The sequence below is a fragment of the Sturnira hondurensis genome, unplaced genomic scaffold (assembly GCF_014824575.4).
Source record: "Sturnira hondurensis isolate 20B ecotype Veracruz unplaced genomic scaffold, ASM1482457v3 Scaffold0022464, whole genome shotgun sequence".
NCBI classification, from domain to species: domain Eukaryota; kingdom Metazoa; phylum Chordata; class Mammalia; order Chiroptera; family Phyllostomidae; genus Sturnira; species Sturnira hondurensis.
Window position 1 is genome coordinate 2,185,542 of NW_028095095.1, and position 23,844 is coordinate 2,209,385.

At 57.5% G+C, this 23,844-nt stretch overlaps 1 protein-coding gene across 1 annotated transcript; it reads right to left on the reverse strand.

Annotated features, from left to right (window-relative positions):
* Nucleotides 1-501: 501 nt before the first annotated feature.
* Nucleotides 502-21,330, reverse strand: ZNF282 (zinc finger protein 282). The gene is made up of 8 exons (XM_037035540.1): nucleotides 21,036-21,330; nucleotides 18,432-18,851; nucleotides 12,066-12,192; nucleotides 11,403-11,522; nucleotides 8,933-9,052; nucleotides 7,010-7,123; nucleotides 5,599-5,712; nucleotides 502-2,895 (listed from the first exon to the last, which is right to left on the reverse strand). Exons 1-8 carry the CDS (start codon nucleotides 21,198-21,200, stop codon nucleotides 2,120-2,122), a joined length of 1,956 nt encoding a protein of 651 aa, XP_036891435.1. The 5' UTR covers nucleotides 21,201-21,330; the 3' UTR covers nucleotides 502-2,119.
* Between the last annotated feature and the right edge of the window lie 2,514 nt (nucleotides 21,331-23,844).

Here is a 23,844-nt window from a genome sequence, read left to right on the forward strand (position 1 = left end):
CGGGACCCACCAGATGGGGATGCAGGGACCACGTACTAGATATCGGCTGTCTCACGTGGCCACTAGACCTTTGGGAACCAGCTCCTTGAGCTGCAAAATAGACACTTCAATGAGGTGCTCAAATGCTTCAAACCCATGTCTCCGTGATTTCTCCCCCCACTCCAGGTCTTTATACTCGTAACAGCCAGAAAGAAAAATCTGTTGGTCTTATTTCCCACGATTTAGATTACGAATTCGATATTCTGCTTGTGCCTTTGAAAAAGCAGGACACTGCATGCCCCCCCCCACCCACACACCAAAACACACACTGGCCTAGAGGGTCCTTTCTGCTCTAATAAAACTCCATTGAACTTCTCTATGTTTAATTTCTCAACTTGTTTTAACATTTGCCTCCTTCAAAAAGAACGAAGGGGAGATATCCCGGGCATCGTATCCCAGTGCCCTGGAGGCCTTCTGCATGAGGCCACGCGGCAGCCCCCTCGGCCTGGTGAACATGCAGTCTGCAATCTGGACACCTTTTATTTCATTTCAAGAATTCCCTTTGCATGGCAGAAAGGGGTCTGAGGAAAGCCAAGCTGCGCGGACGAGGGAGGAAGCGGAGCGCTCACGAACGAGGTGCCAGGAGCTGGCTGCCCACTGTGCTCCCAGCGGCAGCGGCGTCAGCGGGAGAAGTGGGGTGGATGGGCGGAGCAGGAAAAGTCATTCTCGACACAAACGAGGGTCCTGGGGCATGGCACCCCAGTCCAGTGCCTGGCCATGCAAGACGCAGAAATGGAGACTGTGGCCCCTGAGGGCCACGGAGCATTGCACCAACACAGGGGAGTCCTTGGGGCGCCTCCCGAGGCGCCGGCAGGGTCTGAGTTCGTGTCCATGGGCAGTTAACGGATAGCACCGGTGGGGCGGCCCAGGGCAAGGCAGGGCCGAGACTGAGGCTCTGGGCCTCTAGCACCCACTTGCCTGGCCCTTCTGGGGAGAGACTTGCTTCTGCGACGGCAGCCCCTGCAGCATGAGCCTCGCTCTCACCACTTGGCCCTGGGGAAACTGGAGTAAATCACCAGGGTGAGGTCTGACCCAGGGCGCCGGCTGCCTCTGGAGGGCCGGGTCACCGCCGTGCAGTGACGTGTGCTGCACCATATTGAGGGGCTTGGAGGTGGCAGGCTGGGGGACGGGGGCCCTGGGGCCAGAGAATGCCCACACAGGAGGAGCCTTTCAGAAGCGCAGGCCAGGGCACGCTGCAGCCTGCTGTGCCCATGCCCAGGTGCCCCATGAGTGGTCCCTGGTTGCTTCTGATTGGTTTTGGTGGATCAGGGGCAAGGGAGAGGAGAGAGACCGGGAGAGGCCGGGCCAGGGAGGCCTGTCTCTCAAACATTGGAGGTAGGCCGTGTGTGTGGTGGGGGGGCACTGCGCCGGGCACCGGAGCCCTGGTCCCAGCTCCGCTGGCTCTTCTGGTGTGATCCGGGCTAAACCATCCGACCTGCATCTCCTCTCCTCGGTTACCAAGTCAGGCAAACCCTCCCCCACCCGCTGCAGAGGGATAGGCTAAGGGTGAAAATAGGTAACAGATAGAAAACACGTTTAAAAAAGTACAAAGCGCTATTGAAACGCGAGGCAGTGTTGTCGCCGAGGAGGTGGTGGTATCCCTTACTTAGCGCATCCCTCTGCGCAGGCACACCTTCGCTTCCTCCTGCCACCTCTCACCCTTCGGACCCAATTTCCTGACCTCAGGCTTCCGAGACTCCCTGGTTGTTTCCCCCACCGCCATCTGTGCCCCCAGCGGCCAAATGGGCACTGTAGGTGTCTGAGGGGGGTGCCCGAAGCCTCTCGTCACTGTCCCTCTGGCCCCTGCCCTGTGGGAAGCCGCTCAGCCGGCCCCTTGGTCCACTTTGCGAGATGAGCTGGGTGGGCTGTCCATTCAGGCAGGACAGGCCTAGGGGACCCCCGCCCGACCACTGGGGACCCTGTTTAGAGTGCAATTCCTATTCCCGATTTCCAGAAGGTGGAGGGCGGAGGGGGGGAAGGCGCCCTGGGAGCCACCGGTAGGATTCCAGGTGGTCAGGCTGGCCCCAGGCCTGCCGCACCCCTGCTCCTGCCGAGGGGCCCTCCCTCCCCCAGCCCAGCCCTAGTCTCGCTCGGGCGGCGCCTGCAGGGGCCGCGGGGCCCCGAGGCCGGGGCCGCCGCTGTGCACCCGCAGGTGGTCCTTGAGCGACTCCTTGTAGCGGAAGCTCTTGCCGCACTCGCCGCACGTGTAGGGCCGCTCGCCCGTGTGGATGCGCTGGTGCTTGAGCAGGTTCTGCTTGCGGATGAAGCTCTTGCCGCACAGCGCGCACTGGAAGGGCCGCTCGCCCGTGTGCAGCCGCTGGTGGTTCTGCAGGTGCTCCTTGCGGCTGTAGGTCTTCTCGCACTCGGAGCACTTGTAGGGCCGCTCCCCGCGGTGCGTCATCTGGTGCCGGATGAGGCCCGAGTGGCAGTTGAAGCTCTTCTCGCACTCGGCACACTCGTACGGCCGCTCCTTGGTGTGGCTGCGGTGGTGGATGATGAGGCTCTTGCGCACGCCGAAGCACTTGCCGCACTCCGGGCAGGAGTAGGGCTTGCTGCGCGCGCCGTGCAGGAGGCCCCGCCGCAGCCCGCCCCCCGGGCAGCAGCTGCCGCAGCCCCCGCCCCCCTCCGGGCCCCCGCCTGAGCCCCCGCCACTGGCCTGCGCCCCGCCGGCGGCCGCGCCGCGCTCCCCGGACAGGGCCGCCGGGAAGGCGTCATCCAGCAGCCCCGCCGCACCCCGGCTTGGGGGCCCGCCCGTGCTCTCCGCCGCTGGGGCCGGGGCGGCGGGCAGGCTCGGCGGAGCGGGCTGCGGCGGCGGCGGGGCCGGGGCCGGGTTCTTCACCAGCAGCAGGCTGTCACCTAGGGAGGAAGAGACAGGAGACGTGACACACTGACAGTGCTCTCCCCAGGACCCCGTCCCTGCGAAGCGCCCAGATCCCTCACTAGTTTTCCCAGAGGCTTCGTGCGAGTCATAGGCGATCTGGGCCTCAGTTTCTCTAAAAAAAAAATGAGGGGATTGAACAAGGCAAAGGGTCATTTTCCAAATGCTTCTAGGGCCCCCTGACCTTCTGACCTGCCCCAAGCCACCTGTTGGCTAGTGGGTAGCTGAGTAGGTAGCTCGTAGGTAGGACAGGAAAAACATCCAGAATGCTGGGGGCGGGGGAGGGGGGTGGGTGGGGAGGGTGCAACCTGGAAGTTACCTTCCAAGGCAGAATTGCCTGGAAATAAAATACAACAGATTTGATTGTATTCTCATGTTCAAGGCTAATTTATCTAAGGCAAGAATCTCTCAACGGGAGGGAATTTGCCAGAACTTATCCAAGGTGAAAAGCTTGCCTGGAGACCAGCAGCAGTGGGCTCTGGGAGCTGGGACCACACCCCCCTCCCACCTGCAGCCCTCTTTCCACTGGGCCAGCCGCCTCCCCCTCCCCGTGTGTAGCAGCGCCCACCCCAAGCCTGACCCCCTCAGCTGGGCTGACAGCCCCACTCCAAGCCTGACCCCACCTGGACCCTGGCACATGGGACTGGGGCTCAGTACCCGGTGAGTGAGTGGCTGCCCAGCTGGCCTCCCCAGGAGGCCTGTCCCTGCTCCTGCAATGGTGCCTTTTTCGTTGCACTCCCCCCAACCTCCCTGCTGCCACCCCCCACCCAGCCCATGTCTCCAGGCCAAGTTCCAGGTCCTCCGGTACCTGGGAGTCTGTGGGCGCAGAGCCCGGGCTCTGAGCGTGGGATCAACGACCTTAGGCCCAGGACACCCGCCCACCGAGGAGCTGCCCATTCGCTACTGTATTTAGGAGCTTTCTCATCCCTGTGCCTCCCACCACCTCCCCAAACCCCAGGGGGCTGTCCTCTCCCCTGGAGGACCCCCTCCCACACTGAGGGGCAGCCCACAGGACAACAACAAAGGAGGTGAAGCTTGGACTCTGTCCCCCACCTCTTGTGGGCATCCCTTTCTCTCCTCTGCCCAGGACCCATCTGCTCCCTGAAGGCCACTTCTCCAGCCATATCTGCCACACTGTCACCCTCCCTCATGCTGGTCAGTGCCTGGCTGAGCCCTGTTCCCCTTCTATGTCACCCCGAAACAGGCTGGCCCAGCCTGCCCCTCTCCAGCCAATCACAACTGACCAGCAAAGAGCTGTCCACACTGGACCCTGGCCAGGGCGGAGGGGACGCAATGCTCGGGCCTCCCTCCAGAACGCCCAGGACGCCCCCTCCCATCCCGGGCACAACCCTGGTCTGGCTGCGCCCTCTCCCTGTTTGCTCCCTTCAGTCTTCTGAGGGGTCTCTTCCCCAGAGGACCTCGAAAAAGCACTTCCACTCAAGCCTCCATCTCTGGGGCAGCTACCCTGAAACCCGACCCAAAGCAGGCCGAATGCTGCTCTGAAGACTCCGCAGACACGGTGTGAGCTCTGTCTCCCCCGCTGCTGTGGCCTGCTTCTGTCTCCCCCAGAAGTTCTCCCTTCCTGACCCAGCTTAGCTCTGGGGTCAGCACCGCGGCCACTCGTGGCGAAGCCCCTGATCCCCCGCCCTTCATTCTGCCTGCCTGGGGAACCCCAGTGCTGCGGCCATTTGTCTCACAGACAGTGGGATGCATGCACGCGGGACTGAAATGACCCATGCCCTCCCCTCTGACGTGGGTTTTACACTCTTGGAGGCTGTCAGGACTACGGATTCAACACTCCGATCAATCAGAAAACGCTAAGTCCGCTGTTGTGAGGGTGATGACACTATTCTGGCAAGGAACGAAGCCGAGATGCTTCAAAAAACACCCCGCAGACCCACGGGGGGGGAATCCCCTCTCTCCACTGGGGTTTCGGGACCCTCACCAGTGACCCCAGGGTGTCAGCGCAGGGCTGGCTCTGGCCAGCGCTTTCTAGGTGTGAGCTATCCGTCCCTGCTCGGGCTGCACAGGCTCGGCTGGGCCCCAGCCCACTCTCCTCCCTCCTCTCCCTGCTGTGATGGGCTGAACTGCACCCTCCCCCCCCCCCAGTGATGAGGAAATCTAAGCCCCCAGGACCTCAGAATGTACGTCCTTATTTGGACGTACGGTTCTTGTGAATGGAATTAGTTAAGGTGAGGTCACACTGGCATAGAGTGGCCCCCTGATCCCAAATGACCGTGTCCTCAGAGTGAGGACTGTCCTTCACAGTCACGGCCTGGTGAAGACGGAGGACGGAGGTGATGCACCTGGGAGCCGAGGAACCCCAAGGACGGCCCACAAACACCAGAAGCTGGGGAGAGGCAAGGAGGGGTTCCCTGTGGCTTTCAGAGAGGGCACAGCCCTGCCAGCCGCTGGCCTCCAGACTCCCAGCCTGGCCTCCTGAGCTGTGAGGCAACACATTTTTGTTCTTTGAAGCCACCCAGCATGGGGGGCTTTGTGAAGGCAGCCCTAGGAAATGCACACACGGACCCTCCTCCTCTAGGAAGCGGGGAGCTCTCTGGTACAGACCGTGGAAAAGCTACCACAACAGAACAGTGCCCTACCAGGCGGCAGCCTCCAGGAGCAGCCACACCTCTGGACAGACACCCAGGAACCCCGGGGGCACCGCACGCAGCACTCACTGGGGCCAGAGTCCAATCCGAGCTCTCCTTCCATTGAGTCACGCGGGGCCCACGGGTACGGCTGCTCCTCCTGCTTGATCCATGACAAGATGTCATGGGCTGAGATCAGAGACTCTGTTCATGGAGAGAAGGCATCTTAGAACCCGTTCATTCCCGCTGGGCAGCCCGTCGAAGGTTCGCAGCCATCCCACCCAGGCACAGGCTGCCGCTCCAGCTCATGGGGCACGTGGAGGTGCTGGAACCTGTGTTTCATTTACTGGTGGTCCTCCCCTCTCACGCCTTCACAAATGGGGCCTCACTTGTGCTCACTACATTGCCCGGCAGTCAGGGAGGAGGAGATGGGCCCCAAAGTGTGTGTGGCGGCAGAGCCGGGATTAGAACCCAGGTCTCCCAACTATACCCACTGGGCCCCAGTGCAGCCAGAGGGCAGCCTGGTCTGGGACAGCCCAGAGGCCCAGGGGGGTGAGAGATGGGACTTAAAAATCAGCGCTGGTGGAAGCAGGGAGCACAGGTCAGTATGAGAACTGCTCCTCGTCAGGAACCTTGGCTTTCCCTGCTGCCCTGGAGCCTCCCAACCTCCCTGTTGTAAAGTGGCCAAGCTGACGATCTCAAGGGCGCTAGACTTCATATCTGATCGCATCTTCCTGAGACAGGATGTGGGATCAGACTCTGGGGTCGCAGTTGCCAAATGAGATGACACTGGAGTCCTCCAGGCCTCTCAGCTGTGAGGACACACATGTGTGCACACACACACACACACACACACACACACGGATGGGGGGAGCACCCCCATTAGGCTTTCCCCTTATGCCTGGACCCTCCCTAGAAATTTTCCTGGGAGACATCTAACTCGTGTTCTTCACGCAAAAGAAATTCCAGGAAATGTCAGTTTGCGTTTATAGAAATCTACACAACTTTCAAAAGCCTTTTTGGTTCTATCTATTATTTAAAAATAGGCGCCGAAGTCATTTAAGTGTTAGTTACGTCAACGCAGTCAACTACCAATTAGCAACTCTATTAGAAAACCCTCCTCTTGCTCAGTGGCTGGTGTAGTTCAGTGGATTGAGTGAGCCTGCGAACCACACGATCTTGGTTCGATTCCCAGTCAGGGCACATGCAGGCCAGTTCCTAGCAGAGGACTCACAAGAAGCAACCATACATTGATACTTCTCTCCTTCCCTTCCTCTCTAAAGATAAATAAATAAAATCTAAAAAAAAAAAAAGAAAACCCTCCTCTTCTTCATTAAGTCATATTCTAAAATCTGTACGAAGTTGCTGACCGAGGAATGCCGATTTGACTCCCTCGGCCCTCACTGGCCTTTGACCCAAATTGACCCAATCGGCTGGGTCTGCCGACAGTCACCAAAGTCAGCAGATAGGCCCACCCAGTACGCCGGAACCCTGGGCTCACCCGAGTTGGGGTCCGTCGGGATGTCTCTCTCGGCCAGGTCCTGCTGGTCCCACACACACGGGTGCTCCTCCTGCTTGATCCGGGATAGGAGTTCCTGGGCGGAGGCAGGCGAGTCTGCACAGTGGAGGGGGGACACACCAGCGAAGGTGTAAGGGGACACAGAAATGCCCACACGTCTGCGCTTTGAGTAAATCTCTCACTTCATGCAGTTATGTCTTTCCCCTGCATATCGGGTGTAATTAACTTATGCTCATTAACAAAAGGGTTAAGTCCGCTTGGCCTCAAATAATGAAGATTTTGCTGCACAAACGTGGATACTATTGGGGAGTGATGTGACAGTGACTTCAAGAAAGAGTCCTTCTGTGCTCTGGGAACTGAACTCCTTAGAGGAGGTTCATGATTGAGAACATAAGAACTGAGCACCTAGTACTGAGCACCAAGTACTGAGCACTGAGCACTGAACACCCCCATGGAAACAGGTATTCTATTCCTCATGTGGGGGTTTCCTAGGAAAATGACACCTACCAGGAAGGCTTTTTAAAAAGATTTTTAAAAAACGATTTACTTTTAAAGGGGAAGGGAGAGAGAGGAACACCAATAGGTTGCCTCTCGAATGCACATCAAACCCACAACCCAGGCATGTGCCCTGACTAAGAATCGAACCAGCGACCCTCTGCTTTGTGGGACAGTGCCCAACCAACCCGGCCACACCAGTTGGGGCAGGAAGCCCTTCATCGTAACCATTTTCATGGGGTTTTTCTAAGATGTATTCTATATCTTTCTTCTGCAGAGGCCATCAAAACTCATTTGCCCTCTACGGCCCTCTTGACCCTGAACTATCTCTGAGACAGTAAAGCTGCAATGCCCTAAGGGACTGGGTGAGGGGGACCTTCCTCCCTCAGCTGCTGTCTCACTATGGCTGTGACACTTCGACTAAGGCGGACCAGGTTGCTGGAGCCCTAACCTGTGGACAAGTAAAGAGCTACCATATGTGAATCTATCTGCTGATGGTGAATTCGGAGTGTCCACTTGACTGGACCATAGCACCCAGGCATTTGGCTAAACAATATTTAGAGGTGGCAGTGAAGGTATTGTCTAATGATGACATTCACACTGAACTCAGTAGACTCTGAGTAAAGCAGATGACCTGCTATTATGAGGGTGGGCCTCGTCCAATCAGTTGAAGGCCTTAAAGAAACCACTGCCACCCCTGGCCCCCTGCTGAAGAAAATGTGCTTCTCCCAGCAGACTGGGTCTCCAGCCTGCTGGCCTACTCTGCAGATTCTGCATGTGCTAGATTCCACAGCCATGGAAGCCAATGCCTTCAAATCATCAATCAGTCGATCAATCGATCTGTTTCTCTACACACATGCACGCACACTGTCGGTTCTCTGGAGAACGCCAACACACCTCTGCATTGACAGAGCCATCACGCAGCATGGAGCTCAGCACCATGTCAGAGGGGCTCTCTGGGCTACCCAGACCGAGGCCAGTGGGGCCCGCAGGCCACAGCCGTGCACGCTTGTACGGAACAGGGAGTGCTCTTCCCAGTCAGGTGCAGGTCTCAGGGACCGAGACAGCCCCCCCCCACCCACGGTGCCTCATAAAGCGCTGCCCCGGTACTGCCTGTCAAAAGGAACAGGTAAACACTGGTATTACAAGGAACAGAGGGAACCGGACAAAGTAGGCCCAGATGTGCTGGCAAACCGCCATGCTGCGTGCCGCATCTGCGCCCCACAAGGAAACCCTGTCTCCCCGCCAGTCCTGGACCCATGGGCTCTTTCAGCTCAGCAGCCCCCTGCCACCCTCTGTCCCCACTCAGTCCCCCCCCCACACACACAGCAGACAATGGCTTAGGAGCTGCAGACCCTGCCGAACCTTCCCTCTTTGTTTTTGGCTGGGGCAGCCGCTAGGCGCGCTCACCGGTAATGGGCTCCGCAGGGGCGGCTCTCTCCTCCAGGCCCCGCTGACTTCGGGCACACAGGGCTTCCTCCCGCTTCACCTGAGAGGACGCATCCTGGGCGGGCACCAGGGGCTCTGCTCCTGGGGACATAGCATCACATCACTGGGTGTCTTTTTCCTGAGTGACCGTCACCCCGGATGCTCTCGGGGTCAGGAGCACAGCTGACCGCCCTTGCCAGGGAGGAGCACCGGGCTCTTGGGCTCCTGTGGGTGACTTACAGGGGACCCCAACCAGCAGAAGGCCCCGCGAGCAGAGAAGCAACCAACATCCAGGACAAAGGGGTGGGCCACGGCACAAAACGGGGTGTGAAAGGCCAGGAGAGAGTTCCAGAAACAGTCTCACGCCGAGTTGGATGCTAATTAGAACTAGTCTGACCTCTGTGTAGGAGTCATCTGTCCTTGTGTGTCACCCCAGGCAGAAAGGGGGCCAGACAGAACACAGCCATACAGACTCACACAGACACACCCACACCCACACACGTGTATAATTAGCAAGGAGTTCGACTGGACAAAGACACGCAACCTCCACCCCCCCCATAAGGATGCACAGCACGCCTCCTGAGGCATAAACAGCGACATTTCCTGTGCGTAGCCCCTGATAGGTGACAAGAGGGTGCTTTCTCCCGGTGCCCTGCCGTGGTGCGATGCGCCAGCATGCCAGCAGACGGCCCGGGCAGCAGGAGAGCGACTAGAGGAGGAATCGGAAGACGTGGTCCTGGTTTGGACTCTGCCCCCGGCCCTGCAGACGAGTCACTTGACCCCTCTGGCTCTGTCTCCTTGTCCTGTTGGTAAAACGGGCACAGGGGTCCCTGTCCTATGGGCACCGTGAGGGATGACAACTCCGTGCTTTCAATGAGGAAGGCGGCCTCGGCCGCAGACTCAGTGTGGCAGGTTCCAGGTATTTTCGTCGGAAGCATCTTTGCCACGAACATCTAGGCCACCAGTATATTCACTGGACACCAAACTGGCCACAAGGCAATTTCAGCCATAAGCGATAACAATCACAGAAAATAAGGGAGGGACATTAAAAAGGATGTAATAAAACATGAAAATTAAAAAAAAAAAAAAAACGAAAAAGACTTTACAGAAATGAAAATACACGGTCTTTGAAGTCCTTCTTTCCGAGCAGGAACACATTTTTTTTTCTTTTTCATTCATCTCCTCATTCCACCCTACACTGCTTTCTTTTCGCTACAATTGGTTCCCTCAGTAAAGAGAGGTTGCCCGTTTCTGACGGAAGAATCAGTAATTAATGCTCTTACTGAAGGCTGCTGTGAATCAGTGGCTGTCTCAGATTCGCACAGCTTGGTAACCTTTTGGGGCGGATGGGCGGGCGGGATGGCTGCCCACCAAAAGGTCTGCAGCAACTTTCTAGAGACCACGTCCCTGCGGACTGACTTTACACGTAATTTTTTATCATCAAGTCTGTGAAGACCACCATGCCTACTTGTCACTGTAGAGACCACTCCCAGGGCCCAGATTTATATAACAACATGAGCCCTGGCCAGGTGGCTCAGTGGGTTAGAGCGTCACCCCGAAAGGCCAAGGTTGGCGTTTCGATCCTTGGTCAGGGCACATACAAGAATCAACCAACAAAGCCATAACTAAGTGGAACAACACATCAGTGTTTCTTTCTCTTGCAAATCAATAAATACAAATTTAAAAATTTTAAGAAAACTGCGAGAACCTTGTCATTGCACAAGTGAAGCCAATAGCCAGCTTATTTGGTCTTTCATGGTGAAATTGCCTAGGGCCAATCATATGGTGACATGTATGTGGCAAAAATACCAAAGAAGGGGACAGACAGGTGACAGTTACGTGATAAGGCAGAGAACACAGTTCGAGCACCAGATTTCAAACTGGGCTCTGGTCCAGCAGCGCGCAGGCTGGTGAGACCCCGGGGGCCGAGCTGGGACTGGCAGCCGGGCCCCCCTCGCCCCAGGGAACAATGAGCAGGTGCAGTGCTTCAGGAGCTGGGGTCCCTCAGGCCTGCAGATTCCTTCTCGAGTGAGGGGAAGGGCTGGAGGGATAGGTGAGTCTGCCTGTGACGTGGGGCTCTCTGTGAGAACAGGGTGGCAGTCCTGGAGGTGACACCCATGCAGACTCCCCTTCCGCCCTCCCCTGGCACTGCTCCCAGGTCTTGGGCCTCCCGCGGCAGGTTGCTAGTAGGCCTGGGATGCCTGGAGCCTGCCTGGTCCCCATGTCCCTCCCCAGCTGACCTGGTTGTCCAGAGCTGCCTGGCTCTAACCAGGTGCCGGGGTGGGCTTTCAGGCCCAGAAATCTCTGCCTGGAAGGGACCACCCAACTTCAACGGTGGCAGAACTGGCCCCACAAGCAACGCAGCAGAAGCCCCTGTTGAACTAAGGCAAGGGCGACGGGGCTTCTCTCCCCACCTGCCCTGAACCCGGGGGGTGTTTTCGGCTGCCATCACCTGTGTCCGGGTCCATCAGAATTTCTCTCTCTTCTGGGTCACGCTGCTCCCACACGCAAGGCTCTTCCCTGGGCTCCGCCTGGGATGGGGCCTCTGGCTTGGGCCCTGGACCCTCCGAATCTGAAACAAGTTGGAAGGAAGGAAGGACTGAGTGAAGTTGACCAAGGGGTCACAATCCAGGACGATGGCAGAACTCCCCCCCCCGCCCCCCATCCCCTCCCCTCTCCAGCCGAATGCCCCTCTGGGTGGTAGCCTTGACCTGAGCTGGTAATTTCTTATAGGAACCTGAAAACGAGTCCACAGATTCCCAAGTTCCCAGCGTGGAATCAGCTGGACTCAGAGAGCCAACAGCAGGCAGACTGCTGCTTACCAAGGCTGCTGGGATGCAGCGTGGGGATGAGGCGCAAACGATCCTAATTGTGTCCCAAAACAGCAGGGGGGTTTGATTCTACGGTCCTAAGCCCTGTCCTGGCTTTTTAATCTTCATCCTGTTAGGAGCCATTCTACCTTCCCAGCACTAGAGGCAAATAGTTTGTTTCTTAAGTTTCCACAAACAGAAAAGAGCCCTCCCAGGTTGGGGGAAGGAGGACTAAAAGTGTGCTGCACCTGCCCCGCCCCAACCCCCCAAGACTGCTGGCCACAGAGGCGGGCAGGTGATCTCACCCAGGGACACGAGGGTCTTGTAGTTCTCCTTCACCAGGTTGTTGTACAGCTCTTTCTGCCACTCGTCCAGGTTCTTCCACTCGTCCTCGGAGAAGTAAACGGCAATGTCGACAAAAGTCACTGGAACCTAGGCCAACAAGAGTTTTTGTGTGACCCCTCCCCGCCTCCCCTTCTCCGACCTCAGGGTCCACTGGACCCAGAGCCTGGCCTTCGCTCTCCAGGTCCCCCTGCCTTCCTGGCCCAGCCTGGTCCATTGCAGGGGATCAGTCACTCTATTCCTGATCTCCTCACGCTTCCTTTTTTTTTTTTTTTCCTTTAAAGCATTTACTGCATCCTTTGTAACTTTGCTTCTAGGTGACACGGCCCTGAGGAGAGAGCTGGAGCCGGCGTGCGGCTTTTGGGGCTCAGGGTGGCAGGGGTGTGGCAGCTTCTGTGTGGCTCTCGGTGAGCCATGTATACAGCACAGCCCTGTCACCAAGCCTGTATTTCTGGTCAGGTCACCTCTATGCGTGCAGTGACATTTCTGTCTCTACCCGGGTCAAATCCAAAGGCGTGCGCTGAAGCTCCGAGACCGCTGTCTGCTTGCTCGGCGCTGTGTCCCAAGCATCTGGAAGCACATGGTTTGAAGCTGAGATATCTATGGAATGTGCTGAATTGAGGTTGCCAATACTAGGAAGTTCCGCTGTAGCCTGAGTCATCCACCATCTCGCGTCCGCCTGTCCCTCGTTATCTGAAGTGGTCCCATCTGTTATTTAAGCTGTTATTTCCGTTTGACGAGGATGCTTCTCTGTCACTCACCAGCATGGCCTTACCTGGGACCCGATCGTTCAAAAACGGTTTCACTTCCACGACTTTCATAACAGAACTTCCCTCCTCTGGGCACAGAGCCTCGCCTCCCACCTCTTTCACATCCCTAATGGGCCGGCCTTTCACCCTCATTCTGAAACCCGGCCCCTCAATTCTCTCCCAGACCCTCATCCTTGACGATCATCTCCTACCTGCCCACCTGCTCCTACACGCATCGCCTGTGTGCACACGAGAGAGAGAGAGACAGCCCTCCGGGTGTCAGGCCCCCTGGCGCACACTTTGGAAGGTGGGCAACTCGCTTCCCTAAACTGGAAAGCTCAGCCCTTGGCCCCGAGGGCGCCCTGCCCAGGTGCAAGGTGTGCACACCTGTGCACCGGGAAGAGCTCGCCAGCCGCCTTTGGAAACAGACTCCCTGAGCCCGCCACCAGATCTGGGCGAAGCCCCAACCAGGGGAAACCATTACAGACCACTTTCTTCACTGTACTGCCCTACGGCTAATGATGGTCACCAAGTTCTGCAGGTAACACCCACCACACATTTACATCACTCGTCTCAAGGCTGCTCGGGTAGCCTCTCGCCCATGGGCTCCTCCCCTGTCATCTTCCCTGGGCGTCTTCTTTCCAACCCTTCCCTGGCCTTCCCCATCTTGCCCTTGACCCAAGGAGCTGTTGGCAAGCTCCCTTCCTTGCCAAGCCAATCCCCTCACTACCTGCCCTTCATTTCTCCTCCTCTCCCTGCCCGGGAAACCTGGCCCACACAACCCTGCAGTTTCTCCTTCTCCCCGGGCTTTCCCCAAGCAACACTACACTCTCTCTTCACCTGGAACCACTCCACGCTTGACCCCTTCCACTGTGTCTAAGAGCGCCCACTCTGTGGACCACACCCCGGAAGGTCGTCGGTGGGCTCCTGTTGTTAACCCTCACCCTCCCTGACCTCTTTGAAAGGTCACACCACCTTTGTGGAATTTTCCTCCTGCTTGGTGTCCACGGTGATGCTACATCCTGCACGCACGACTCTCGTCTTCTTCACGGCTTCCTCTGCCTCTGCCGAGGCCAAGGTCCCGCCCTTCCCTGTGCAGACGGCACTCTTCAACTTGCGGCACTCTTCAACTTGCGTGGCGCCCTTCAAGGTTCACATTTTGACAGCCTTCTGAGCGGCTCCATTTAATCATCTTTTAAGTACCTCCAACTAAGCATGCCCCAAACCAAGTTCGTTGTCTTTTCCGACATCCCGACTCCTCTGCCCCTCTTCACAGGCTCCGTGGACGGTCAACGTTCTGGAATCACATTCTTGCTGCTGGAAGCAGGCATCACTTTGGTAAACCGCACCCTGCCAGGACACAGCAGCGGTCCGAGACATGGCCCAAGCCTACAGCCTCGCCGGATATAAAAAACACCCCCAGATCATCCGCAAACCCATGAACAGACGAAGCAGCAACGAGAGGCACAGAGGATCTGAGAGCCAACAGACTCCCTGGATCTGACGGACAGAGTGTGGCCAGCGTGGCCAGGATGCACGGCGAACTCCAGCTATTGCCAGCAACGCGCACATATGTTCTCACGGTGCTCGGCGGTTGCAGGGGTTTAAAATACGTCCACAAATTCTCCAGACAGTTTCTTTAACAAGCAGAGTCCACTTCTCTCCCCCTTGAGTGTGGGCGGGATTTAGTAACTCACTTCTAAGAAATGAAGAAGTGAGGAGGCACGGCCTCTGAGGCGAGGAGGCCTCAGACACGTGTGAGCTTCCGTGCCAGTCTCTCCTTGATTCCCACACACTGTGGGAACCCAGCTGCCACGTCGGGAGGGCGCCCAAGCAGCACTGTGAGTGGCCCACGTGGGGAGGAACTTCGGCTTCCGGCCCACGGCTGAGCGAGCGAGCGAGTGAGCCTCACTGGAGGCAGACACTCCTGCCACACCTCAGCCAGGCCTTCAGGTGACTGGACCCCCACTTGACAGCTTGCCTGCCACCTCATGAGACTCTGAGCCAGAGCCGAGGAGCGAAGCTGCTCCTGATTCCTAACCCGCAGACTGTGCACGATGATACAGAATGATTTTTTCAGGCTGCTCCATCTGGGGGTGACTTGTTACACAGCAACAGTAGCTGATACATAGTACTGTCCCATCAGCAGAATCACTGCATCCTCACGACCCCACACACTAAGCACATCATCACCTCGTTTTCCAGGTGAGGACACTGACGCTCAGAGAGACCAGTGGGAATTTCCTAAATTATTATTTACTTATACTTCCCCTCCTTCAGAGGAACAACTCAGGCAGCTCAGCAAGAGCGAAAAAACGTACTTGACCAGTATCTGCAAAGCCAGGATGCAAAGCCAGCCCACCGATTCTGGGCCCCACACCTGTTCCATCACCTTGTGAGGGCACCTGTCAACCAAGGGCCCTAACGCCTGCTCCAACACACAATGGGGCCACAGGAGAACAGAGCACTGAAGGGAATGCGTAGCCCGGACAGGAGAAGGGGCCGTGTGTGGAGACGCTGGCTGTGCAGGACGAGCCCTGTAAAAGCCATGCTGGGAGCCAGGTGCTGTGGACCTCAGTGGCCGGGCCTGTTTTCAGGAAGAACCAGGCCACTGTTCCAGCTTGGTTCTGTGTGGCCCCAGCAAGCCTCTGACAAACAACTCCTCTGGCGGAGTCACTGGGTGCTGCCTCTGCAGAGACAGGCGTGGACCACCTGGTCCCCGGTGTGGCGTGTGAAGTCTCACGCGGGCACTTCTTCACACTGACTAGCACCCAGGTCCTGTTACCGGCACGGAGACACAGCAGTGAGCCAGGCAGAATTCACACTGTGGTCACAGAAAACCACCCGAGGGGACTAAACAGAAGTGAATACTTAAGATGCCCGATGGCGTAAGTGCTTGGAGAGCAGGAGATCGGGGACAGAGAGGGGTGTGCATGCGGGGCGGGGGGGCTGCGGCCCTCTCCTGGCCGCGGAAGGGCACGCTCACTGAACAAGTACCAACTGAGCAGACTTGGTGGAAGCCACGGGGAGAAAAGGAACTTTTCCGTGGAGGGAGGTCCCTGGGGGAGGGAGGGGTGGTGCGAGGGCAGATGGGCAGAAGGCCACTGAGCCGGGAGGAGTGGGCAAAGGGGCTGGGTGGAGATGAGGTTAGAAGGGTGGCGGGAGAGAGTCGGCCACGGCAAAGCGGGGGCCTAACACTGAATCGGGGGCAGGGAGGGGGGAGCTGTGGGAGGGTTTTAAGCAGAGGGCTATGTGACTGTTGATATTTTAGAAGGTGCCCTCTGGCCCCTCTGCTGAGAATAGAGTGCACGGGGTGGGGGACAAGGACCGAGACCAGGAGAGCGGGCAGGGGGCAGGGCAATGACCAGGTGAGAGGCCAGGGCGGTGGAAGTGGTGGAGGCAGCAGCAATGGCCGGGCTACAGATGTTATTTCGAAGAAAAATCAACAGTGTTTTCTGAATATTGGAAGTAAGTGTGACAAAGAGGAAGGCGTGTGACCCCAAGGCCCTGGCCTGAGCAAACAGAAGGAGAGCGTGTGTCCTCGCTGGACATGAGCACGACTCTGGGTAGCACAGGTGCCAGGCAGCGGGGGTTGGCTCTGATAGGCCCTGTTAAATCTCAGATATTTACTGACACCCCGGGGGAGAGGCTGAGTGCGAATGTGACATTCACGGCCTGGGCAAGACAGACAGAGACGGAGGAAAGGACGGCCTTTGGGGGCTGAGGGCACACGCGCTGTGCTGACGACGGCCCTGAGACTGGATGGAGTCGAGAGGGAGCGGGCGGGGAAAACAAGCCAGAGGCCAGACAGAGCCGGGCCCCTCTGCACACAGGAAGTCGGGAAGAGGGGAAACCAGCAAAGAAGAGAGACGAGCAGCTGGTGAGGCAGGAAAAGAGACGAGAGAAGTGTCCTGAAAGCCACAGGACAGGTGTTTCAGGGAGGGTGTGGTCACCTCCATGAAGTGCTTCGGACAGGGCCACCAGCTTGCTGTGGCAAGACCAGGAGGGTGGAGAGGTGGCCTGATGGGGGGTGGGGGCCGAGGATCGTGCTACAATGACCAGCTTTCTGGAACATGGAGGACGGAGGAAGACAACAAATGAGACCCCGTGGAGGAGGAAGCTGCGGACTCCAGACAGTGAGAAACACGACGGGAAGGATGGCCCAGTCTCTCCCATGGATAGAGTGCAAGAAAAAAGGAAGAGATGGAGGAGGAACCTACAGATTAAAAAAAAAAAAAAAACTTGGGAGGCAAAGCAACCACAGTGGGTAGACTTTAAGTTCTGATTTGAAAAAACAACTGGGAAAAAATTACATTTTTGAAAGAACTGGAAACATGAACACCAATTGGATATTTGAGGAGGCTAGGCTTTTGCTGTGGTGGCAATAATACTGAGATTGTTATCTTTAAAAAGAGTCCTTACCTCTTAGAGCCACATACTGAAATACCTGCAATGACTAGGGTATGAGATTCACTACGGGTGGGGGTTTAGATGAAGCAAGACCGGCTGAGAGCTGACCGTCATTGAAGCTGGATAACGGGCTCAGGAGAGTTTATTCTATCTCTTTTGGTGTAGGTGTGAATTTTCTATAATAAAAAGATTAACAAGGGAGGGAGCGCAAGTGGGGAAGCAAGAATTGGGGACATATACATGAGCCACTTGAGTTCCGCTCTGGAGGAGCAGAGAACCGAGGCTCTAGTTGCGGGAGATGCAAGGACAGGGGGCTTTTCTAGTGCACTGCCAGCTGGTCCCACAGACAGGGAAGAATTGATGATGCCGAGGAGAAGGGGGACATGCTGCAATGACGTCCTAGAGTAAGTGACAAGGAGACAGTGAGCCCATGAAAACAGGACAGGCGGAGTGTATGAGGAAGGCGGATGGATGGATGCTGTGGGTGCCTGGGGACGTCACCTGTGAGTGACTCTGTTTTCTCAGTGGACTAGAAACCTGGGTCATGTACCAACGGTGTGGTGTTGCCAAGCGAGGGGATGGTAAATGGAATAGGACCCGGAGCGTGAATTCTGAACCAAGAGCACAGGGATACCTGGGGGGAAGGGAAGTGGTCACGACTTCTAAGGGATTCCAGTCAGCATGGTTTGGGTCCATCTCCAGCCACAGCCAGACAAGCCCACACAGATAACCAATGGCAAATGGTCCCAAGGCCAAGGTCAAGTGGAAAATCCACACATGACACCCAGACATCCCAGGGAGGGTAAAGGCTCCAGACAGAAACAGGCAGATTCAGTGGGGACCGGGTGGACACCAGCTCACAGAGGGAGAATGTTCCAGACCTGACGTGTGAGAGAAACATCGATCAGTTGCTTCTCATAGGAAACTCGACTAGGGACTGAACCCGCAACCCAGGCGTGTGCCCTGACCGGGAATTGAACTGGCGACCTTTTGCTCCCCAGTACAAGGCTCCAACCAACTGGGCCACACTGGTCAAGGCTAAGAAGACACTTTAACTTAAACAACAGGGAGCCAGAGAAGTTTGTGAGGAGTGCTGACAAAATGAAATCAAGGTTTGTTTACCTGTGCTGGTCCCTACCTCCATCCCTGACCCTGGGGACCACCACATACCTTGGGGACCTCCCCCTTGCTGCCGGGGGGCAGCCGCAGGACCCAGAAGTTCCTGTTCCTCAGCAGGTTCTCCATGTTCTCCAGCCGCCTCTGCAGCAGCCCGTACTCCTGCAGCAGCGTCCCCAGCACAGCCCACTTGCTCTCCATGTGGTTCCCGAACTCCACGGCCGTCTTCTCGCAGTCGGCCAGCTTCTTCTCGGCCGTCCCCGTCCGTCCCTCCAGATTCAGCAGCTGGCTGGCCTGGGCATCTACCTTCCTCTCCACTGCTTGAATGGCAGCCACCACGGTCCAGAGTGAGATCTCCGCTGTGGGCAGCTGGGGCTCTCTCATCACTCGGTCAGGGAAGACGGGAGCCCTGTCCGGGAAGGGAGGGAACTGGAAAGGCATTGGTCGCCGGGCGTCCATGTCCCACTCTTGAGCCTGGGTGCAGAGGAAGAAGGTGACAGCCTGGGATGAGACCCTGTGTGAGAAGGGACGGTGGCCTAAAAGCACAACTAGTTAAATGTCACAGATCCTCTTTCTTCTGCTAAGTCCCTGCCCCTCAGGCTAGGGTGAGCAGGAATGTCTCCAGCAATAGCTGGAGCAGACAACCAACCTTCCCATTTCAAGTCAGGCTGGTCTCACCAGTTCACCCACCTTGACCTTTGGCTTAAAATGCCACACATGACATTCTTTGAATAGAACAGCTATTTCCCTCAAAGGCAAGACTTAATGATGAACTCTTCAGAGTGGCCTAGTGTTTTCTGTTTCAAAGTACGGATTTCCATGGAAGTCATCTGGCCCTAATCTTCCCAGCAAACTCCAAGCAGCTGAGGGCACCAATGGTTGCGTCTCCTTGGAACATGAGGGAACCGAGGCCCAGAGGTGCGGCTGCCAATTCTCCAGCCCCGTGCTTCACTGCTGCCCAGAGCCACCCTCAGAGCTGCTTCAGGGCCACAAGAAACAGAGTTCCGGTCCTTGCTGCTGACACCTTCCCAGCAGTGCGGAGCCAAGGGGCACACTGGGGAGCCCAAGCGAGGGAGCAGGCAAGCAGCCTTTTTCCCATAATGTGACTATTGTGTTTCCAAAATGAAAATAGGGCTTGCCAAAAAAGTGTACTCAGGGAAGGAGGGGACATCCCTACATGGAAAAGAAGACCTCCCGGCCCCCTTTCTGACTCTTGGGGAAGGGTGCCCCATGGCACCCTGGCCTCCCCCGACCCCTCCAGCTCTAGGCCTTCACCTTGATAGGCAAGGGCCCATGGGTGCGGGTAGGGAGCGGAGCCTTTTGACCGAGTGAGGATGGAGACCATCCACTGAGACCTGGGAACTGCCCCACACCGTACCAGCACCCAGGGCTTACCAGCCAATGGCAGGTGTCAGGACGGCCTCTCCTTGCCACCAGGGACAGGAGAAGGTGTCATTGTCTGTCCTCCCCGTTGCTGCAGAAGAGGCCCTCAGGCTGGGCAAAGCAGAGACCTGGGGCTTAGAGGTGACCTGGGCAGGCCTGGGACAGGCATGCCCCAATGAATGCCCTCTCTGACTGGGAGCAGCTGTGACAGCCACAGAGGAACACCCCGCTGTGTCCAGGGAGTCACTGGCGTGGGAGAAAGAGGACAGGGGCTCCAGGCACAGACCCTGCTAAGTAAAGGGTGACAGTATTTCCATCAAAGCTATGCACATGGGCTCATTTAGGCTTCCCTCCAGTTTGGCCCACAGAAGGAGACAAGATCTAACAGGGGAAGTTGAGGAAGTCACCAGGCCCAGCTAACTTTTCTGAGGTTTGCAGACCTAAAGCTGCAGAACCATCAGACACACTTGTGGCCGATACCAGGCGATCAGCAGGGAATTCTGGGGGTCCGGCTGGGGTAGGGGGGCCTCTCTCAGGACTGCGGCCTTGGCACACAATTCCAGAGCACCAGCTGCCAGGCGCTTCTGCACAGGGGTCCTTGTGAAGCTTTAGGAAATGACGGTGCCTACTCGAAAGCCCAGAGCCGCCGATTTAACTGGTCTGGGATGAGGCTTGGGCGGCAGGAGTCTTCAGAGTGGCTCTGGTGATTAGAATGTGCAGCCAAGTTCGCCTAGCGCAGGAGAGACGGCAAAGTCACCTCAGCGGCCCCGGCACACCCGGTGCAAGGGAAAGTGAATTACTCGTCACGCTTGGTGAAAGATGGAAATACATTTAACACCGCTTTCGTCAGAGCGGCCACGGTGTAAACCTGTGGAGACGGCCCGGGGACTGCCAGCAAGCCTCCTTCCCGGCAGACGTTGAGCCCAGGCCGGGGTGGAGACATGGTTACGGCTCTGCCAGGTCCCGGGAACCGCGCGTTCCGGGCCGCTCGCCCCCCGCAGGGCCTCTGCTAGGCACCGGTGCTGGGCCCGGCCGACACGCGGCCTCCGGGGCCTACGGCTGGGCGGCGCGCGGGCCCGGCCGGCCAAGGCACCGGGGATCAGGGCTGGGCCTGCTTCAGGGCCCACGGAGCCCGCCCGCCAGGGGAGCCCGCCCGTGCCCCGACCCGCCCGGGGCCTCCGCTTCCGCGCCGCACGCCCAGGGCCCTCGGTGCCCGCAGCCCCGCCCCCACGGCCAGGCGGCGCGGCCATGGCGTTGGGCCGGGGCTGCACTCACCTGCATGGGCGGCATTCCCTCGGCCATTTCCCCGCGCAGCGCCGGCTCCTGGTGGCAGACCTCCTCCGGGGGCAGAGCCTGGGCCCAGCTCCAGCTCCCGCTGTCCAACCCCAGGCCCTGAATGCCCAGCTGCTGAGGCTGCGGCCGTGTTGACACAAACTGCATCCTGGGAGTGCTGTTCCCCGCTCGGGCCGGCCAGGGAGAAGAAGAACGGTTTCCAGGCGCCTTCCCCCTCGCCGGGGCCGGACAGCTCCATCTACAGCCCGTAGGAGCAAACAGTCCCCTTTGGAGGCGCTCCCCGCCCCTCCGCAGCCAGCGCGCCAGCCAATGGCTTCAGAGCTCCTGCCCGCCTGCGGGACCGACAGGGCCACTCCCCGGCCAGGGCCACCGGCCACCGCCACCCCGAAGTGGCCCTGGGCGGGTATGCTCTTTAGTGCCCTTCAGTGTGAGATGGCCTACCCTAACGTCCCAAACGACGCAGGGTACTGATTTCTGCCAGTTCCTCAAATGTATTGGGCATCCCAAGGAAAATGGTGTCTGACCCTTTTGAAAATTTTGCAAGAATAATTGTGCTCCGGACTCTTTCTTTGGTCTCTCCCCTCCCCTCACTCCTTCGCAGGCTTCACCTCCCCACTCTCCCTCTTCCCAGTTCAAATTCACCTGCACCCCCAGGTCCAGGCCTGTACCTTGGTCTGGACCATGGGGAAGTGATCTGGGCTAACTGGTCAGAAGAGGGCTGGCCTCTTCCCCTCAGGAAGGGCGCGTGGCATTTTAACAGCAGCCTCTTCCAAAACCTTTGAATGTGTGGCGGTCGGTGCCACTCTGAAACGGCAGGCCAAGGCTGGGTAGGCGAATGGAGAATACGGGCAGAAGGGAAACTCATTCACTCCTCCCACAAATATTTACTGAGCACTTACTATGCCCACCAGGTACTGCTTAGACAGGGGTTGGGCTTTGTGGCTGGATGGACCTCCCTTTAAATTCCGAATTGATCAATCACGAGCCTTGACTGTTACCATTACTTCTGAGTTTCACTTGGTCTCTTCATATATAAGTTGGCGGGGGGGGGGGGGGGGAGGCCAANGGGTGGGGAGTGGCGGGATGCCGACTCCACAATTGTAAAAGCAAATGAGATGAGAACAGTGCTTAGCACACAGTAGGTACTCAACAAGGGCAGTTACTACCATCAGGTAAGTCCTTGTAATTATTTTCAAAAGAATGTCTACATTGTCTTCCTAAATGACTGTCTGGTTAAGACGAAGATCTCCAGAGCCTGTGGACCGGAAGGAGGAAGACCCCTGGCAGACCGCTCCAGGTGGGCGCCCATTCGTTTCTCTGCACTTAGCAAACAAAGTGTCCTTAGGGCTCCATGTTCAGAAGGACGATTGCCAAGGACTTTCTCTGTGAGACACACTTCCAGGAGTCAGTCAGTGCCTTAGTACCACTGTCATGGAGCAGCACGCAGGCCAACAAAGGTTTTGTTTGCAGCAGTCAGTGTTTCTGGCCCTCTGTGGCCTGGCCACAGGCTGCCCTCTGGTACACATCGTGTCCACCATTGTTAGGGGAATCCCCCCACACCAGCGAGGTACACTGCAGAGCGCACATTCTGACCTATGGATCATCAGCCGCCCTCCCTTCCCCTCCCCTCCCCTCCCCCCCCTCTCCCTTCCCCTCCCCACCTCCTCTCCCTTCCCCTTCCCTACTGGTAGAAAAGAGGCCAGTTTAGTCCCAAGGCTGAAGCTATGGTTTCAGTATAAGGCAGTTAACTAAGTACTTCCCTCCTTACACAATAAGATACTGTGGTGCATCCACTTCCAGTTTCTCCTTCCCAGAGGGTGGGTTTCCAAACAGCCATCCACAGTCACCCCTTGCGGCCAGGGAGTGGCTGCCTGGGGCTGTCCAGCCCACTGTAAGGAGCAAAGCTATCACTCAGACAGAATTTAAATGCACAGGCTCCATTGTATTAGCATTAGTCTGTAATGGCCCAGCCTAGCAACTACAGGCCACAAAACCCGGATGTGAATCCAGCAGCAGGGGAGTGAATGGTGGGATTAGGGGCCACTTCCCAGAAGGAAGACAAGAAGGGCCTGAGGAGGGGGCTGCGATAGCAGCACAGGCTGTGGACCCCCTCTGGGTGCTCCAGTGACCCCTGGGCTGAGAGACAGGCTAGGGTAGGACCAGTCCTGAGCTGGGAGAGGTGTCTGGTTGCTGGGCTTGTTGGCATAAATCACTGGGTGACCACGAGGCAGCTACCTAACTTACTGAGGAGCAGAACCAGCAACTGGATAAAGCGGATTAAGGGTTCAAGTACCTCTGTCAATAAACGTGTCTCCTGAGCCAAGGGTGCAGGCTGGCCCCTCACTCTCTCAGGTGGGAATTCTCCTTACCTAGGAACTCCACGGCTACTGCTCCGGACGGGGCACTTGACCTGAGAAGATGCCCAGCTACAGGATGTAGGGGAGGCCAAAGGGAGGGAGCTCATAAACGCCAGAACACGTGAGTGTCCTGAGGGCCCATTCTATGCATCGAGGCGACTGGGCCGAGGGATGCTGAGGAAACAGTTCGGGGTGCGTCCGTGAGGGTGTTTTCAGAAATCATTAGCCTTTGCCTCAGTCGGCTGAGTGGAAATCGCCCTCACCCACGTGGGTGGGCATCGCCCAATCCGCCCAGGGCCCGGCTAGAACGGAAGGCAGAGGATGGGTGACCTGGCTGTCTCCTGGAGCGGGATGCGCATCCCCTCCTGCCCTCAGGCAGCAGCGCTCCTGGTCCCTAAGCGTTTGGACTCAGAATGCTACCCCACCGGCTCGCC

Excerpts from the sequence above, each read along its gene's own strand:
- ZNF282 (XM_037035540.1), bottom strand. The coding sequence starts at position 21,200 with ATGCAGTTTGTGTCAACACGGCCGCAGCCTCAGCAGCTGGGCATTCAG. Across the intron at positions 11,523-12,065 it reads CAAGACCCTCGTGTCCCTGG|ATTCGGAGGGTCCAGGGCCC; the intron begins GTGAGATCACCT and ends AACTTGTTTCAG. Across the intron at positions 2,896-5,598 it reads CGGATTGGACTCTGGCCCCA|GTGACAGCCTGCTGCTGGTG; the intron begins GTGAGTGCTGCG and ends CTTCCTCCCTAG.